The sequence below is a fragment of the Ammospiza caudacuta genome, chromosome 1, assembly GCF_027887145.1.
Source record: "Ammospiza caudacuta isolate bAmmCau1 chromosome 1, bAmmCau1.pri, whole genome shotgun sequence".
Lineage (NCBI taxonomy): Eukaryota > Metazoa > Chordata > Aves > Passeriformes > Passerellidae > Ammospiza > Ammospiza caudacuta.
In genome coordinates, this window is record NC_080593.1 from 150,040,015 (window position 1) to 150,059,441 (window position 19,427).

The 19,427-nt window shown below is 41.5% G+C and overlaps 1 protein-coding gene across 1 annotated transcript in view; it reads right to left on the reverse strand.

Annotated features, from left to right (window-relative positions):
- COL22A1 (collagen type XXII alpha 1 chain) overlaps nt 1-17,816 on the reverse strand; it is a 203,374-nt gene extending 185,558 nt beyond the window's left edge. The window contains exons 1-2 of the mRNA XM_058812385.1: nt 17,659-17,816; nt 12,946-13,512 (exon numbers count right to left, since the gene is read on the reverse strand). Of these exons, the coding sequence (XP_058668368.1) occupies nt 12,946-13,512; nt 17,659-17,755 (664 nt within the window). The 5' untranslated portion in view covers nt 17,756-17,816. The remainder of the gene's footprint in view (nt 1-12,945; nt 13,513-17,658) is intronic.
- Between the last annotated feature and the right edge of the window lie 1,611 nt (nt 17,817-19,427).

Genomic DNA, 19,427 nt, shown 5'->3' on the forward strand with positions numbered 1-19,427 from the left:
ACCATCCCACCCACTGGGATAAACTCCTAATTATAGATGATAAAAATCCTTGATTCTGAGCCAGTCATACATTAAAGAGATTCCTGTGTACCATCTTACACTGTGTGAAGCCACAGTGTCTTACAGCTTGTAAAGCTGTGAGCACGTAAATACTCAGCTGGTGATAAATAAATTATAAATATAATATGAGCCCAGGAAATTAATTCTTCATGATATTATTAAGGTCACTACAAGAACAGTTTATCAGGCAGGTAAATTAGACAGGCATCTGCTTCTATGCTTGCTAATAGAAATCAGAACAGCCAGTGTAAATTATGTTGAATTTTGAAAGATTTGCGGCTCTGTAAATGTTACACTTGTCCTTAAACAACTTTGTCAAAAATCAACATGCATGATTCACTATTCCAGCACAGAGCTCTGATAGCTTGGAGGAACAGTTAGCAGATACATCCCTGAATAAACTAACACAGTAAATTTCCCAGTACATTTTATTTTGTGAGTATTATACACTCACAATTCAAACAAGACTCATATCCTAGCAAGAATAATGATGATTTCCTTCTATTTTAATACCCTCTTGCCCTTTTAACTAGAGCCGTGAGCTCCAATAGAGCCACAGGTGTAGAAGTGGGATTATTTCCCTGGAGTGGGAGTGGTGATTGCAGGTTGTCAATAAGCTTGACTGGGGAAGGAACATTATGGCCAACATCTGCCCTCTTGCAAAACTCTTGGGGCTGGACACTGCCAAAATATATAGGGAAATATGGTGTCAGGAAATGACAAAAAAAGGGGACATTCAGTTTCCTAATCTAGACCCCAAAGTGACCTTTCCAAAGTGCCTGATCAGTGTGCTGCACCAGAGAGCTCTGACACCTTCAGGAATCTGTGACTCAAAGGCTGCTCTGGATCATTTCAGCCCCTGAAGGATTGTTAGTCCTGAGCACATCCCTTCTCTAACATGATCCTTATGTATGCTATGTTTCTATACAAGTCAAAATATTTGAGACAAGGCATTCTGTATTCCATCAGACAAGCCCTGCTCAACAATAATAAAAACATCTCTACATTTTCAATGCTGTGTTCAGTAGAAATGTAAAACATATCTCCATACCAGCCACTGTGAAAAAAATTAACTCCATCCCAGCCAAAACCAGCACTCTACTGCAGAGGTGCCATTTACATGGACACTTCTGCAAAAGGCACTCAGAGTGAATTCAATGAAAGTTTGAATAAATCATAGAGTCATAGAATGGTTTGGTTTGGAAGGAACATAAATGATTATTCAGCTCCAAACCTCCCATGGGCAGGGACAGCTTCTGCTACACCAAAGTCCTGGTCCATTGGAACTTGTTCCAGTGCCTCACCACCCTCAAGGTATTTCTTCCTTCTATCTAATCTAGATTCAATCTCTTTCAGTTTAAAGCCATTTCTGTTTTTTCTATCAGATAATAATCTGATAAGAAAGATTGTTTAATTACCTTAACCCATACTCAGAACTCCACTGGCTTCAAGTCAGCTTTTCAATGCCATTCATAGCAGGATGAATTTATCACTGCAGTTTTTCCACTGGGTTTGTTCACCAGGTCCTCCAAGTGAATTTTTTAGCTTGTCTCTATGGGAAGACAACCAGGATGCACCAGAAACATGGATTTGATTTACATTCAAGCTGGTCTGAGCTGGCATCCTTCCCATTTTGGTTCCAGTAAAGCACAGTCTGGTTTGGGTCTGACTGTTACAGTGAGAACTGGAAAGATCATTAAGCACAAGTGGATTCACGCTTCAATTAACAACAACAACAACAAAGCTATTAGCAACAAAGGTATCTTTCAATAATAGCATTTAAAAAGCTGTCTCTGTTACTCTTAATTGTATTGCAGTCATTATTTGTTTTTCAAAGTATTATCTTGCTTTAAATGAGTCAACAGACTGCAGCAGGTAATATCACAGCACAGTTAACTTCAAGGACCAATTTATCAAAGATTTAGGCAGAAACCAAAGATGAGGGAGAGGAAACCATTCTTTTCACAGGAGTAGACCCTTAGGGATTAAATAAATTATGTTTGACCCTAAACATATGGTAACCCTAAATAAATTATGTTTGACCCTAAACATACTTGGTAACAGCTCTCTAAACTGACATTGTCTCCTTCAACTGCACAAACCCTGCAGCATCAGGGAGCTGGGTGACAATTGCAGCACATTCACCTCAGCTTGCAACACTGGCCTGAATATCCATCAGTAATATAAATTCCAGCAGTCTGAATTTACTGGCACAAGGAAACAAACATTATTGTATTCCCAGAATGTTGCAGGGAAAGGTTCAACTCTTTTGCTGTTGGCTGTCAAAGCGAAGAATCCAATGAGAAAGTTATATAAGCTCTCTCAAAAGTGAGTGAAAAGAAAGAGGTACTCAGAGGTTGAATCATGTCACCTGTCTCAAACAGTCATCCTCAAAGAGGATGAAACATTCTCTTGAGATGTCTACTCCTTTCCACTGACTATCAAAAGAGCACAGACAATTTTCATCCTACTGCAGTTAGATGATATGAATCCTACCAAAGATACCTGAATATAAAGATACAAAATTGTTTAATTCTATTTATGGCTTTCAGTTCTGATCCAGCCTCAGTCTTCAGCTCAGGAACACCCTTTGATCTAAGCTATTACAGTCATTTGCCACAAAGCTTTAGCACTAGAGACTAAAATTCTGCTGCACCATCCCACCTGTGTCATATTAGAATTGCAGCCTCTGGCAGAGATGTTGCATCTTCAGTGCCAAATCAGAGATTTCTACAGTAGATGTAGAACTAATATGTAGATAGAACTAATATATTCTATCCATCTTGCTGTAAAACCCTGGAGGAACAAAGCACAGAGATTCCTATGGCAGTGAAGTCCCACCCAGAGGTGGTGGATTGGGTTGATTGTGTGTATTCTGCAGTAAAAATGTCCTGTGTTTCATCTTCTCTAGAGCTTTAACATCTTATAGCTTTATTTACTTCACTGTAATAAATGCTGATACTTCAGGCTGAAAGGACACAGGTTTATTTTTCAGAGTTTATACATATAGAAACAAACATATGCCTTATGCACATACCCAAACATATATGCATGTATGTGCATTTTATATATAAATTCCTTTGTTTCCTAGAGTACAGATGAATTTATAACCAAACTGACTAATCCATAAAGAAATTAATGGAGTTTAGGAATCTGATGTCCTATGACCCTGCAGTTTAAAAGACAAGGGCAGCAAGTGACAGAAATCACCTTGTCCAACTGAGCTACCTCACTTGAAAGGTACCTTCCCTACTTCTGGCCAGGATTAGCAGCAGTACTCACAGTTCCCAAAGTATCCAGCATGCCAAAAAGCATTTTATGCAGAACTGAGAACTATTCTTCAGCATTTTAAAGTACACGAATAGAGCAGAGCTTGCAACAATTTCTTAATTGCATTTTAAAGAAGTTAATTAGCACTTTATCAAAAAAGCAGTTCTCCAAGGTGTCAGAGCACTCCCACTGCTTTTGTTTTGCATCATAAACAAGCTAACTGATTTGAAAAGGTATTTGGTATTTGGGTATAACTTGTAGGGAACTTGATGGGATTGAATCACTAACCTACAATTTACTAACAAAAATAGCCCACCAGTTAAACCACACTGCAGCTCTACCACTGAGCAAGAAATATTCTCAACTGACTGGCACATTAGAATTCAGTTCTGTTTGTTGGGTTGGTTTATTTAAAGAAAAAAAGAAAAAAACAGTTGAAATTCAGCAGCATTTACAAACTTCCACAGGAGAAAGGATGCACAACTTCATATTGCCAAAGGATAAGAAAGGAAATCATTCTATCACTTGAGTTTGAACTCTAGCAATAGCATGAATCTCTCTGTTGCAAAATTTCAAGGTTTACAGATATCACAGATCTGTTCAACCAATGTCCCATCCCTGGAAGTGTTCAAGGCCAGGTTGGATGGAGTCCTGAGCAGCCTGGTCTGGTGGGAAGTGTCTTTGTCCATGACAAGGGGATTTGAATGAGATGATCCCTTCCAAGGCCAGTCTATGATTTTATGATCTACCTAGAGCTTCAAATTAAGCCATTAAAACTTAAATGCCCAGCTTTGCTTTGCTCACAGAAATAAATAACACAGGCTTCTAAAGAAAGCTCAGCTGAACACAGAACTGGAAGCAGTTCTTAAAAATAGGTGGTCCTGCCCATTTTGTTCCAGGTGTTAATGTTGCATCTTATCTAGCTCTGAACATGGTTTTGTGTTATAATTTGTCTTATAGTTCTGTTCTGCCTGTGAAATTGTTTCCAAAATAATTTTAATTATCAGGTGATGCACTTGATTCAACACCTTGAAAAGTCACAAATTTTCTGGTTAATTTATTTGAAGAGAAAGCTCAGTTTTTGTGCCAAACCTTTTCCCAGGTGACACGGGCAGCCCATTACCAGCAAACACTTCATCCTTCTATGAAATCAGAATCTGCCATGGTACCTACAGACTCCCTCATTAGGCTGAATCACAGGATCTGCAGCTCCCATTGCAGTTACTCCTCACAATACTTTGAGGCTGGAATTTATGGAGCCAGGAGCAAAAGAAAAAAAAAAAAAAATCAACCCTGACAGCCCAAGATCACCATTGCTATAATGGTTTTACAGAAATATTCATTTTATAAGAAGCTGGGGATTTCAGGGAACCCACTGGTTTTTAGAAGTATAAAATCTTATGACTTTATTACATTGCATGCTCTGATACAGATTCAACCTTTTCTATAATTTTCCATTAATTCTAACAGGTTCATCAGGAGAACTGGGAATTAATCTCCATAGCACCACCAGAATTTCCCTATCCTAAATAGAACTCAATTGAGGGAGAGCAGAGGAAATCTTTAATTTGCAGGTGCACCTGACCACAGCAGGCAATGGTCTATTCCATTTATAGATTGTGCTGGGACTTACCATTAGATTTTCATGTGAAAAGTCACATAAAGCATAAAAATTAACCCCAAAGCAGGCTTAGAACACTAAGACTTTAAGTAACTGGTGTCCTTTCAGTGTGAGGTCAGTTTAGGGGTTGTAAATGAAGGAGGAAGAAAAGCCTGACTGCACAAATCTGCTGAAATTTAAAGTATTTAAGACTTGTGAGGGCCACATGCCAAGGGTTTTCTCCTCATTGCTTTGTTTTTCTTGGACAGAAAAGCCTGTAACTAAACCTAAAGCCTCAGAGGTTTTTAAGTGCCTTGCCCTTGTCTCCTGCTGAGCATTGGCATCTTCAGAGGCTGTTCCTTCTGCTGAGCATTCCTCAGCAGCCCCACCAGGAGGGACAGTGCTGCCCCATGGATGAGCTGTCTCTTTTACCTCATCATTTGGGGTAAATTTTTTTTTTTTTTTTACTCCATCATTTGGACAGAAAACTCCTCCTGACTGCAGCTGGAGAAGTTTTGGGCTCCACAGCTGAATATTGAAAGTCCTGAGCATCCACAGCTCCTGCAAAATCAATATGGGCTGCAGACAGGGATGAAAAACAAGATACTTCCAGCATATAAGAATATGTTTCAGCTTTTTGCCTGTTCCTATTTCTGTATTTCTCCTTCACTTCTATATTATTTAGAAATGGCTTCCATAGCACATTGCTTTTTCATAGGGCTTTGAGACCCAAGTTTTTCCTGATTTTCTCAATATTTCTTTCTAAATCTGGGACTTACTTTAATCTTTGTCTTTACAATTATTTTTACTGTACATCAGACAGTGTTCAGAGAGCTTTCTTGTCTGAAATGCAAGAAAACCTATTACAATTTAAGGGAGATGTTATCATCCAGACAGATTTTGTGATTTCAGACAAGATGTTGTTGGCAGTCCAGAGATTCACTCTTTTACATAAAGTGATTGCCTGTGGTTTATGATGCTATTATTTGTCTGTAACTGCTAAAGAAAGAACATAGAGATAAGAAAGGCAAGTGCAAAAGGTTTAATTTTATTATATTCCTCATTTTATTATATTCCTGTCTTCAGAGTCCCATATTAACAATCCAAGTGGTCTGTATGAAGTTGCAGGTATGGAATAGACTCCTTTTCTCACAAAATGCATCAAAGAAAATAAGTAAAACCATTTTCTGTCCCAGACTTATTTCTAAAACTCTGAATTTTGGATGACTTTTGGATTCATATCTTTTGTCCCTCAGCAAAAAGAAGAAATCAGGCCACAGATGCTGAAATGCCCTCATCACCTGAAGGCAGTGTCTAAGACATTGCTTTTTCCAACGTACAAGGGAATGAAAATAAATCAATAAATCACTCTCTGAAACTCTAACGGAGCTAACATCCATTCTGGAGGAGAAAAGCTACCCAAGTGCACAGAAATATCAAAGTGCTGCCTGGAGGCACTGACAGACAGGCTGTGTCTAAGTGGAGGTGGTGGCAGCTTGCTCATCCCTCCCACCAACAGCCCCCAGCAGGATGCTGCCAGCCAGACACAGCCTGAGTGAGGAGAGAGCTCTGCCATCCCTCCCTGAACCAGCAGCAGCTGAAGCAGCAGTAAAACAGCAACAATTGTGTGTACTGGAAAGCCTGGCTGAGGAAAATGGGACAGGATCCTGACGAGATCCATCTGCAGTGGGATATTTTTGTTAGGCAAGATGTTTATTTAAGAGAAGCAAGAAGACTAGAAGTGGAGTTTGAATGGGAAAAACCCACCCAGAAATCCACTTTATGCACAGCATAAACCAGAGCACACCAGCTCAGGTCTGCTTTGGGAGCATATGAAGGATTTTTCTCAATTTTCTGAAGTCCATAACTAAAGTTCATCAAGCTGATATGAGCTAGCACTGCACCAAAGGACACAATCCAGGTGTTCTGCTCCTATTAGCTGCTCTCACCTTGTGCCAATTCCTCCCCTGGGAGAGCATGGTGAAATAAATCTGAGTAAAAACTAATCTGGGAAAGGAAACAAAAAATATTCATTGGCTTCCTGCTATAGTTCATGGTGGGGCCACATAGATGCATGTGCTGACAGATGGGAGAAGGAAGTTAGAAAGAATAAGATTTTCCTTTTTAGAAGTGGGGCTGGTCATAAAACAGCATTGTTATAAATCTCAGAATAAACCCATTAATTTCAGAGTACCAAGCAAAACAAGAATTTATTTAGCATCATGGAATTCTTTGGGCTGGAAAAAACCCTTAAGAACATTGAGTCCAACCATGAACCCAGCACTGCCAGGTCCATCACTAAACCATGTCCCCAGGTGAGACCTGCATGTATCTTAAATACCTCCAGGGATGGTGACTCCAACACTTCCCTGGAGAGCCTCTTCCTCAAAGATTGCTTGACAATCCTTTCAGTGAAAGATTTTTCTTAATATCCAATCTAAACCTCCCCTGGTGAAACTTGAGGCTGTTTCTTCTTGTCTTCTTGCTTGTTACCCAAGAGAAGAGACAAATCCCCACCTGGCTGTGGTGCCTTGGAATGGCTACGTAGAACAGAGGCTAGACAGAGTTAGGAAATAAATTAGATATTTATTAAAAGCCCTCAGTAGATACACCTTAGGCAGTGCAAAAGCCTCACAGACTCCACCCAAGATGGACAATGGTCACAAGTTTTTCAGAGTGATATAAGTTTGATCTATTAGCATATGAGGGGTTAATTATCCAGTTACAGCTTCAGGTAATGAAGTCTTATTCCCCCAGTTTGCTTCCTGCCAATTCACTTTTGTTTATGCTTTTTGGGGTCTGAGGCTGAGGCTGTCAGGCCTGGAGGGATTGTTTTGTCTGACCAAAATGTGAAGAGAGCTTACTAACACCCTAAATGGGGTCCAGTTCTACATTAGTGCAGTACAGGATCTGACAAATATAAAAGCTAGGAACTTATCATCCTTTCAGGGAACTGTAGAGAACAATAAGATTCCAAGCCAGCTGCTTTCTTCCAGGATAAACAGTTCCAGCTCCCTCAGCCTCACTCAAAGGACTCACAATAAAGACCCTTCACCAGCTTTGATGCCCTTCTTTGGACATGCAACATTTAAATGATGTGGAGATTACACAGTGCCAGAACAGAGCTGTAGTTATGACCTGGGAGAACAATCACTTCTGCATGATCTGTGGAGAAAGTGAGGGACAACCAGGAGCCACAGCTCATCCACAGAGTTCAAAGCTGCCTGCCAGACACCACCTCTGGAACATTTTCTCTCTAAGCTGGGGATGACTGGACCAAATGGAAAATTAGATCTGAGAGTTCCAGACATTTCATTTGAAAATAAAAGGTTCTGTAAGAGAAAAAGAATATCTGAATATCTGTGCTGTGCTTCCAGGAGCCAAAAGATACCAGACAGTCCCTCAACTAAATGGCAGAAGATCACCACTATAAAAACATTTTGTCTCCTGACATCCACGAAAAGTCTTTTTTTCCCTTTAGTTTCAAGGAAAGGATAAATCAGTTGGAAATTCTGTCACAGACCTTTCATGCCTTCAGAGGAAGCTGCAATTAGCCAGCAAATGTGGTGATGAAAGGATGAGTGATCCCGTGGTCTGTGCCACGAGTGATTGCTGGAAGATGGAGATGTAACAGAAAGGCACCAGGACAGCTGAGGGAGTGCAGCATCAAGAAGCAGCAGGACATATCAGAGGTGACATCAGCTGGGTCACTGCCCAGATGCAGCTTTTTAAAAAGCAGCAGTTGTCTGCTGAGCTTTTAACAGGCTTCCAATGCCATCTGAAAGCCACTAGATTTTCAAGTGATGGTCAAATTCTTAGTACCTGCATTTAAACTGGACATCTTCTTAAGCAGCAGAATGTGGAATATATCCTTAGGTGTTGATATGCTCCAATATTTCAGTACTTTTGTGAGATTTGACTGTACTGATAAGTCTGTTAGGAAGTGTCAGTCAAGAGATGGCAATTCAGATGCCTGCCCTTTGTCATGGTCTCTGTGCATGAGGTATTTTTAGCACTAAAGGCCAAAAAGAAACAGCTTGCTGTTCTTCTGTGAATATATCATGAACCTGGGCAACGACAACCTCAAAAAAGGACATTTCTGAAGCTTTCAGACTATCTTTTTGATGGATGTTCAGGGTGTTGCTTTGAAGGCTGGAAGCCCTTCATCATCAGTAACAGAATAGGGGTAGCATATGTCATATTTTGTGCACTTCATACCTACTCAAAGTCAACAAAGACATGTAAAAATAAAAATATAAATGTTTTGAATCATCTGGACAGGTGACTGCTTTTGATATCTTATCACAGACCTCACTAAATCAACAGAAATCAATGACAAACCATTGGTACCATCTCATTATTGAAACAATTCATTCTCATCTCCTCCTGTTTGCAAAGTATCTGAGATTCATGTGATGACAGTCCTTTGGTCTAGTATATTTTTAAGTATTCCATAGCTGCCTGTTGTTATCCCTACAACATATAAGCAGGAACTGTATTTAGGAAACGTAGCATCTCTGGAATTTTTAGCAGAATGTGTGTCTATCCTGCTTTCCGGTGCAAGCATCATCCATCCTTGCCAGCCAACTATAGTCCAGAATGTAATGGAGATGTGTGGCAAAAATATCTCCCCCTGCCACAACTGAGATCTGCTCCCACTGAGCAGACATGGGTTGGTTTTTTTTGATTATGCTATGCTTACTGCCACAAGATCAAATGAGAGCTAAAATGCCATTAATGCCCTCAATGACATCTTCCTAGCAATAAATTCAGTCAAATATAGCAAAATGAATGACAGTCTAGGCCAGATGTCCAGGGAGACCTGAGACAAGCAATTCTGAACAGCTGCTGGCATGAAATCCAGCATTCACAGCACTTCACAACCCTCCACATTTCAGTAGCAGCACCAGGGCTGGAGGACTCATCAGTGGTCAGTACAAAAAAATCTTCCTCCCATTTCCACCCTTTGATTCATGTGTCTCCCTGGAGCTTACACAGGATTATGTCTATTAAAACCAGAGCCTGGCTGTGGCAATAGATGCTTTTGTCTCAGAATGTGCACAAAATAAACAGCAGCTTGGCATGAGCCCTGGTCACGTTTTCCACCCACCCATACATGGTTTGTATGTTCATGTCTTATGCAGAGCTGTCATTAAAACCACTGAAAGTTAACTGCAACAACTGTTAAAAGTTTGATCTTCTAAACATGTAGAAGGCTTTGCCATCACAGTGAACTCCTTTCCTGTCCCTGCTGCATTAACATGGAATTTAAAAGTGGTACATGCACAAGAAATCTCTTGGTGCTGTTCTCCATCTCCATTCTCTCACCCCCCAAAACATTTCTACCTCAAAAATGCAGGTAACAAAAAAATTAAATTATCTCCAATAGAATATTTCTGCTGGACATGCTCTCATTAGCTCCTCCTCTGTTTTAGCAATATTTTCATAGATTTTAGACCTGATCTAGACGTCATGCCTCTTGAAAGCTTTCTGCATGCAAAGCAATAAATTAAATAAGTATGATAACACTGATTCTGCTAAAGAACACCTTCCCTGTCTTAAATGCAGGAAGAAAAAATTTAGGGAAGACTCTGGGATTGTAAGGTAAAATTCAAGGGTAAAAGGGTAAAAAGTCACTATGCAGGAGAATTTGATTTAAGGGTAAAAAGTTACAATGCAGGAGAAAGTGCAGTCAGAGGTGAGAAGTGGGACCATGAGAGAGGAGTAGCCCCAGTACAGAAGGAGGCCCAGGAGATGTTCCAGGTGCCAGAGCTGAGGTTCCCCTGCAGCCCCTGCACAGCCCATGGAGAAGCAGCTGTGCCCCTGCAGCCCCTGGGGGAGCAGAGATTCCCCTGCAGCCCCTGCAGGACCACACAGGAGCAGGGGGATGCCCAAAGGAGGCTGTGACCCAGCCCATGTGGAGAAAACTCCTGGCAGGACCTGTGGACACGTGGAGGGAGGAGCTGATGCCAGAGCAGGGGAAGAGTGTGAGGAGTCCTCCCCCCAGGAGGAAGGAGCAGCAGAGATGTGTGCTGAACTGAGCACAGCCCCCATTTCTCACTGAGCTCACCAGTGCAGGTGGAAGCAAACACCTGGGGAGTGACTGTCATCCAGGATGAAGGATGCTCCAGTGATCCTTTGCAATCCAAGGAGAAATGTTATGCTGGTCTGTGTGGACACAGGATGGGCTCAGAAAGCCACAGATAGATGGTTTTATACTCTGACAGGCAGGTAAAATATTTTTTTGAGCAGGCAACAAATGATGTCCCAGGTAAAAAGCAGAGTAAATACTTGCTTTGGAAAAGGAAAGAGAGAGAATTGCAAAGGAAAATCACACTTTTAGTGTTCAGCAGCTGCAACAGGATGTTGAGTTGGTCAAGTGTGCCAGTTGGAAGGGTTTGCCATTTTCTACTAGAGCCCAGTTGAGTGTATGTCACAGACACATTTTATGAAAAATCCTTTCCTTAGGATTTTTATTCCTGAGAAGCTGAGAGGCCTCAGGAACAAAATATAAACAATGATTATCTGCTGCTGTGGAATGCAACAGGTGGATCTGTGATTATCTCATGCGGTTGTTTCTAATTAATGGGCAATCACAGTCAGCTGTCTTGGACTCTCTGTCCGAGACAGAAGCTCTTGTTATCATTCTTCCTTTTCTATTCTTAGCTAGCCTTCTGATAAAATCCTTTCTTCTATTCTTTTAGTATAGTTTTAATATAATATATAACATAAAATAATAAATCAAGCCTTCTGAAACATGGAGTCAGATCCTCATCTCTTCCCTCATCCTAAGACCCCTGTGAACACCATCACAGTGTGTATGATTACATAAGATTTTCAAAGAAAAAAACCAAGCTCCTTCAGTCTGCATAGCTTGCAGTTATTATTCCCCATGACTTCCATTTGTATTGGGATTACACCCTCCATTATCCATTTATGTTTAGGATAAAAAAGAAGAAACATCTTGATATTGCTGGGTAATGACAACTAGACTCTGCCTGCTTGCACTTGTCACTCTTTAAGGACTCTACATAAGCCCAGAGCTTTTTATTTTGCAAAGGGAGGTTCCAGAAAGCAATAACAGATCTTCATAACATCATGGCCTGTTCACAGTAATCACAACAAACACTGCAAAAAGCAGCAAAACCAGGCAGCTTTCATGCAGTCACTAAGAACAAGAGAGTGCTTTATCAGTGGTGGAAGAACAGGCTGTGTGATTGCTGCTCCTATTTAAGTGCTGGGAGATAGCAGCCACAATGCCTTCCCATCCTCTTCATCAAGGAACTGGAAAATCAGGGTCATTTATGCAGTGCAAATCCCCACACTTTTCTCCATTAGAAGTCATTCAAAACATCACCAATGCTTATGCTGTTGGCAGCCAGAGCACTAGAGAACACCATTTAGTAGAGTTGAGATGCTGAGGGGCAGAAAAGCACAAAGATCCCTTTGCTTCCTTAAGGATCATCCCCAGCAGCACCCAGAGCATTCTCTTCATGGTACAGTGCCAGAAAATAAGGGGGGGAAAAGGTCCTATACAAAGTAAACCAAAATCTGGATATAAATAAGATGTCACTATTCATATTAAGTAGTCTAAATTATTATAAAGTATTTGAACTATATCAGAGCCAAAAGGGAATTCATGGATTACTCTGGAAGCTGACCTATAATTAATACTGACTTGCCAGAAAAATCCATCACATCTCCTGTAGTAAAATCATAGAATCACAACATCAGAGAATACTTTGGGCTGGAAGGGACCTTAAAGATCACCTAATTCCAAATCCCTGCCATAAGCAGTACTCCACTAGATCAGGCTGCTCAAAGCTGCACCCAACCTGGCCTTGAACAGTGATCTCTTACAGAGTGGAATTGGATAGAAGACAGGAAAATAAAGAAGAATAAGCATGAAAGAAAACAATCATACCTTTTCATATCTACATGAAATTAGCATATCTAATATTCACATCTATGAACTGAACCTATTCTAATTGTGCAGAAAGGAAGGCTCTACTTACTCTCACAGAGACGCCTCCTCAGCTTCCCCCGAATTTTATCGATGGCGTTGTAATCAGAGACATGAAACACGTGAGCAGACTTGGGCTCTGAAGCAATCTCATCAAGTTCCTCTTTTAAGGCTTCTCCAACACCCACAGCAAAAATCCTAATCCCAGCCTGATGGGCTGCAGTGGCTGGATCCAAGACAAAATCCTGGCTCCTTCCATCAGTCAAAAGGATGGCCACTTTTTTAACAGTTCGATCACTAAGTCTCCCACCGGCTTCTTTGGAAAAACTGTAGGTGGTGATGTACCTGAGAGCATCTCCAGTGTTGGTGTTGCCCCCATAGTACTGGATCTGTCGTGCAGCCTCCTTGATCTCCTCACGGGTTCTGTGCTTGCCCAGGTCGAACTCTGTGCTCGGCCGGTCGCTGTACCGCACCACCCCCACTCGGGTCTTGTCTGGGCCAATCTCAAAGGTTTCCACCAAATTGGACACCCACTGACGAACTTTCTCAAAATCTTCTTTTCCAACGCTGGAGGAGGCGTCCAAGAGGAAGACAAGGTCGTAGTGAACGCTCTTGCAACCTGCAGGAGAGGCAGAACACGTTGTTAAGGGGAGATGAACGCAGAGGACCAGACATAGCAAATCTTCCCTGGACACAGCTCCCTAGGGAGTAGTTTGGAGGAGGCAGCAAACCCTCTCCCTGTCCTGCAGAGGAAGAGCAGATTCCAGGCTCTTCTTCCCTGTGATTCATCTCATCAGTTTCAGGACATCTACAGAGCAGCACAGACTCAGCTTTGAAATGCAAACCCTTTCCATTTTCTGTTTCTAACTACTTTAGCTCAATCCTTCAGCTATAACCCCTGCATGAAGATACTTTTCTCTGACGTCATTGCAGTGCCTTTGCTCAGGCAGTGCTCTGGAATGACCTGGACAGATCAAAAGCCCTGTCCTGACCTTGCCTATGCCAATCCTGACCCAGAGTAATGAAGCTTTCATGTCCCCTCTTGCATTAATGTTATGATCCATTTATGCTTAGCTAGAAGCAGTTCTTTTGCCCAGCATGATATGTTGGTGTAGCAGGCCTGTAACAAGATTATTTCAAATTTGAGGCTTTCTGCCACTGCCTATTGACTAAATGATGACTTACTGAATTTTGGAATGTGTTCCTCAATGACAAAGGGCAGCTGCCTTGTAAGGGAAAAGTTCACTTATCCCCACAACCATCCCTTTGCCTCCAACCTTGATATTTGCAATATGAGGCCTGTATAATCCAAAACAAAAAGCTATTTTAATTGCAACTTGCTTGCCCTATATCAATCCACACTGCATATTTGTCAGACACTTGCCAAAAAAAGGGGATCTCTCAAGAGATGTTTTTTAGCTGTTTCTGGATACACGCAAGTCAGGAAGCACTAGGTCCATAAAAGTGCCCAAGAGTCATCAATATAATGCCCCAACTGGACAAAAGGTGTATATATATATATATATATATATAAATATGCTTATATTTATTAGGCATAGTAATTATGCTTATATTTATTTAAACAATATTTTAGACCATAGAGTTTTAAGACTGAAACCTGCTCCACAAAGTCAGTTTTGTCACAGCTGCCAACCGTTGCTTCTCCAAAAGTTCTGGTCTCACCTTGTCTCAAAAACTACAACTGCATGTTTGACCAGTGGTAGAGTTACACATTTCCTACTGAATTCCAGCATTTGAACATACAGGAAGGTCACAGATTCTTCTCTTACACTCAGATTTTGACACAAATTATCGCTGGATCTTTTTGCTCATCCCAGGGTTGTCACCCTGCCTTGGAATGGAAGAATTCCTCAACAGCCCATGGCTCTAGAAAGGAGGGAGTGGATAGCTCAGCTACACAGAGAGGATTTGCCTTCAGAAAAGAGTAAAAGCATTGTAAAAGAGTAGGTCAGTGCTCACGGCATGTCATGATGACCATGAGAGTGATTGATGTACACCTGGAGTGTGGCAGGTGATGATAAAGGAGCATCACCTGCTGCTGTGTTGATTTCTATAGCAGAGCCCATCCCAGCACATCCCAGCTGCTGCAGGGCCTGTTGGAACAACCTCTGCACACGGGATTGGGACCACATTGGGACCAGCCCATCCACAGGGGATCTCTTTGGAAACAACCTGTTGTTGTGGTTTAAGCCCAGCTGGAAACTGAGCACCACACAGCCCCTCGCTCACTGCCCTCAGCAGGACTGAAGGGAAGAGAATTGGGAAGGTGAAAGGTGGAAAACTCATGGGTTGGCAGAAGAAAGTTTATAAATAAAATAAAATAAACTATAAAATAAAAAAATAATTAAATTGTAATGAAAAGCAAATAAACAAAGATATATAAATAAAACCCAAGAAAAAGGAGTGATGCAAATGAAAAAAGTTGCTCACCACTGACTGAGTCACAGTCCCCATGCAGGAGTCTCCAGCCAAGTGTCCCCCCAGAGTTTTATTTCTGAGCATGATATGGTTTGGGATATCCCTTTGATCAGTTGGGGGCAGCTGTCCCAAATTTTTCCCCTCCCAATTTCTTGTTCTCCCCAGCCTCCTGGCTGGTGGAAAGAGGAATAAAAAGGCTTTGGCTCAGTGTGAGCTCTGCTCAGCAGTAACAAAAACATCCCTGTGTCATCAGCACTGTTTCCAGCACAAATCCAAAGCACAGCCCCAGAGCAGCTACTGTGAGGAAAATTAACTGTGTCTCAGCCAAAACCTGCATGTGGGATTGTGTTCTGTGATGGCATTTTGTGAGTGAGGGAGTGCTTGTCTCCAACTCCAGAGCAAGAAAAGTCTCTCTGGGAAAACACTCTCAAAGGCAATCTGAGAGTGGAGATGATGGTTTAAAACATTTTATGTTATGGCATGCAAGTTACTTCTGTGAATATCAGCTGGGCTCTCAATTATGGTTCTGCTTGATTTTTGGAGAATATAAAACGCAAAAATATTAACAGTAAAATGTAAGAAAGAAGCTTACACTTCTCCACCTTGCCTCCTTCCCAAATTCATTATTATATTAATCTATTCTGGCTGGAAGAATGTTAATTAGGTGAGACTAACTAGAGAGCAACACCCACAAGACCTTCCTGTTACTTATTTTAATGACTCTCAGCAGGTGAGACAAGAGCAATTTCAAAACAAACAGAATAGACAGAATGAATCCTGTCTGTGTTCAAGGGCAATGAGCCTTAAAACAAGGGGGAGTTAAGGTTTAAAAAGTGATGCCTATTCAAGGCAGTATTGCAGGGAGGAAAAACATGGTCTTTCAGGATCATTTTTTTGGCATTGGTGATTCTTTGCTTACAGACCTGGTGACAGTGAGATGAAATGCTGCAGAAATGCTTTTAGTAAATATTAATCTACATTTTCAGCACTCTAATGTCCACTGCTAGACAAAATTTATTGTTTTCCAAGAATGCCATAACAGTACTGTTTACTGGCAGAAACAATTCAATTCATGTTAAGGGAATATGGGAGATAACTCACAGAAAGCAAAATTTCAGTTTTGTAATTGCAGAAATGCTCTCTGGGAGCACAATTCAAAGAGTTGTGCTCATCTACTCAGACACCGAACCAACTGTTTCGCAATATTTCCTTTAAAAATAGTCCACAAACAAGCCATAAGCCCAAAATTATTTAAAGTAAGCACAGAATGAACATATAAATGGCTTCACTATATTCTGCCTGTGACAGGCCCAGAAGCAGAAAAAAAAAGCGAGATTTCACTTTGTTTGGTTACTAGGTATTTATTTCTGGTAAACTTCACCCAAAAAAACCATAGAGAGATCATATAGGAAAGCTGTAAAGCAGCTGTTCCTTAAACTGAAAAAGGTCTAAAAAAGTCTTTCCTTTCTTATAAATTACCCAAGCCCACAGAATAGCAGCTTTCCTGGAAAAAGAGACAAAAAACTTCCATCTCAAAATGCCTTTGGACTCTTATAAAAAATTGTGTGGGTCTACAGCCATTTTTCATTTGAGGTGTGGCATCACTGATGTCAGATAACTCTTCTTGCTGCCACACAAAAAACAAGGTGTCCTTATCAAGGATCCCTGTAAGAACAGTCCCTGAGCTACACCATCCTCTAATGCATTCAGTGGCATTTGGGGGAGAGGGTTCAAGAGCCCAGGCCAAAAGCTGTGCCAGAAACCAAGCTGATAACCAGACAAGAGAGAAAACACAGAATCCTAGAGTCATTTAGGTTGGCAAAGACCCTTAAGATCATGAAGTTCAACCATTAGCCCAACATTGTCAAGTCCATCACTAAACCATGTCCCTAAGCACCACATCAACGCATCCTTCAAGTGTCTGGAATCAGGGGAGGGTATGAAGAGTGCCCTGGCTCTGTTTAGCTCACAGGGAAATCCCAGCCAGGCAGAAGATTCACCAGGTCTCATCTGACACCCACAGGAGGCAATGGAAGAAGTGATCACCTCCATGCCAGTGTGGGGTAGATGGAGCACATCTGGAGCAAGCTGTGCTGAGCTGCTCCTCTTGCTGTCGGCAGCTGAGCCAAACTTTCTATGCCTGCAGTAGAACCAAAGACCCCAGGTAAATCACAGCCTTGACCCTTGAGCTTTCTCCATCCCTAAGGCCTGTTTTACAGATTTCCAGCAGTAAATATCTTGGGCTGTTTATAGATTTCCTCCTGGAACTGATAGTTCCCATCATGGGAGAGCCCAGCAGCTCCGGGGCAGCGAGCGGAGCGCGTACCTGCTCTCTGTGCCGCGGTTCTCTCCCCGCTGAGCACCAACGTGAGAAGAACCAGGAGCTGGGGCACACGGCACCTTCCCACCATGGACGTATCCATTTCTCCTCTCTCACATCAGCTCCTCTTTTCTCCGGGGTGCGAAGCTTGCTGGAAATCCAACCCGCAGCCTGGAAAGGGAAATAAAGAGCGAGTGTTATCGCGCAGCAGCGCCAACGGCAGTAATGATGCGAGGCATGAGAGCAACGTTCTGGAGAGTCGCCTCCTCTGCCTGTCATTTTACTTGACTAGACATAAACTGCTCAGACAAAGAGGCAGGAGTTCACCTACTTTTCAAAAGCTATACTCGTTCACTGGCTCTATTCACTGTGAAGCAGCTGAATGAAAACAGGAGAGAGATTACCAGATTATTATACTTTAATTGAGCCCACTGCCAACTACACAATCAGCGCACTGGAGTGGAAACCATTCCTGACCTGGCCCTCCCACGCATTCATCATTAGGAGATACACAACACAGAGCCCAGATACAAACCACTACAAATCACACACACAACCCGTTGCCACTTCACCCATCACTGCTTTCAGTTCTGGAGCCCCAAAAATGGCAAATGCTAAAAATACACCACTGTTTTCATGCACGTATTTGTTGACATCAGTCCTTCTCTGCAAGAGTAAACTCAGCAGTTTCAAAACATGTCTTTCACTATTTAGCTTAAAGATGTACAAAAGCTCAGGGTTATCTTCAATATAAGGTCTTTGCTTTGGGTTGACTTTGAGTGGAGTAACTGAAGTCAGAAGGTATTGTAAGAAGCCAGGCAAAGTGGCTGAGCTTTTAAAAGTTAAGCTGTGTTTTCTAAAACTAGATCGACACTTTAAAAAAAAATCTGTTATTGCCCTTGTTTTATTATTTTTTACTATATCATGAAGTCATTGCAGTTTGATCTACTGTTTGAACACCCAGAAGGTAGAAACAAGCTTCCACTCTTCAGCTCTCACTGCCTGAGGCATTATTTTCCAAAACTTTTCCCCATATCCTGATTCTTTCTTTTCCTCTTTAAGGATTCTAATGATTTTTGTCCATTTTCTTGGGGAAGTTGTGCCTTCTCAGTCTTTTAACATGCATGTCTGCTTCTCACTGTTGATAGCTGGGTAGAAGTCATGAAGGGGACACTGTCTGATGTAGTTCATTGCTGCAGAGTCAATTATGCCTTCTAGGGTATTTCTTTTCAAAGCAATAAGGTTCTGCGGGAATCACAGACAGGAAGAATGGTGGCGTCAGCATTTGTTCAAAACCCGTTTTGATCACTCAGATGTTGGGCCTATCTCAACCATGTATCTCAGCATGTTGCGCTGGTTTAGGAAATTAAAAAGGGGAAAAAACTTTATGAAGTTGTCAAGATGTCACTATAAATCCTTATCCCAACAAAAAATACAGGCTCTTTCCAAAAGATAAAAACCAGGTTATTTTCAGAAGTCTGTATCCTATGCAGACAAGGAGAAAAGCAATACATATAATAAACCATTCCCTGTAAATAAAATTTAGAAGTATCTGCCAGCAGTGGAATATAAATACAAGAAAGATTTTTAAAAAATCATATTTATTCATGTACCAACCCTAAATACAAAGGACACAATCAGGTGCTGTAGTTTACACCTCAGCCAGACGATGTCCTTACCAGACAGTGAGGTGTTCAGCTTTGAGCCAGCTGGAAAAGGCTGCAGGGTAAAAAAGGCATGAAAATACCACTGTGCCCTACAGGAGTTAGAATTTC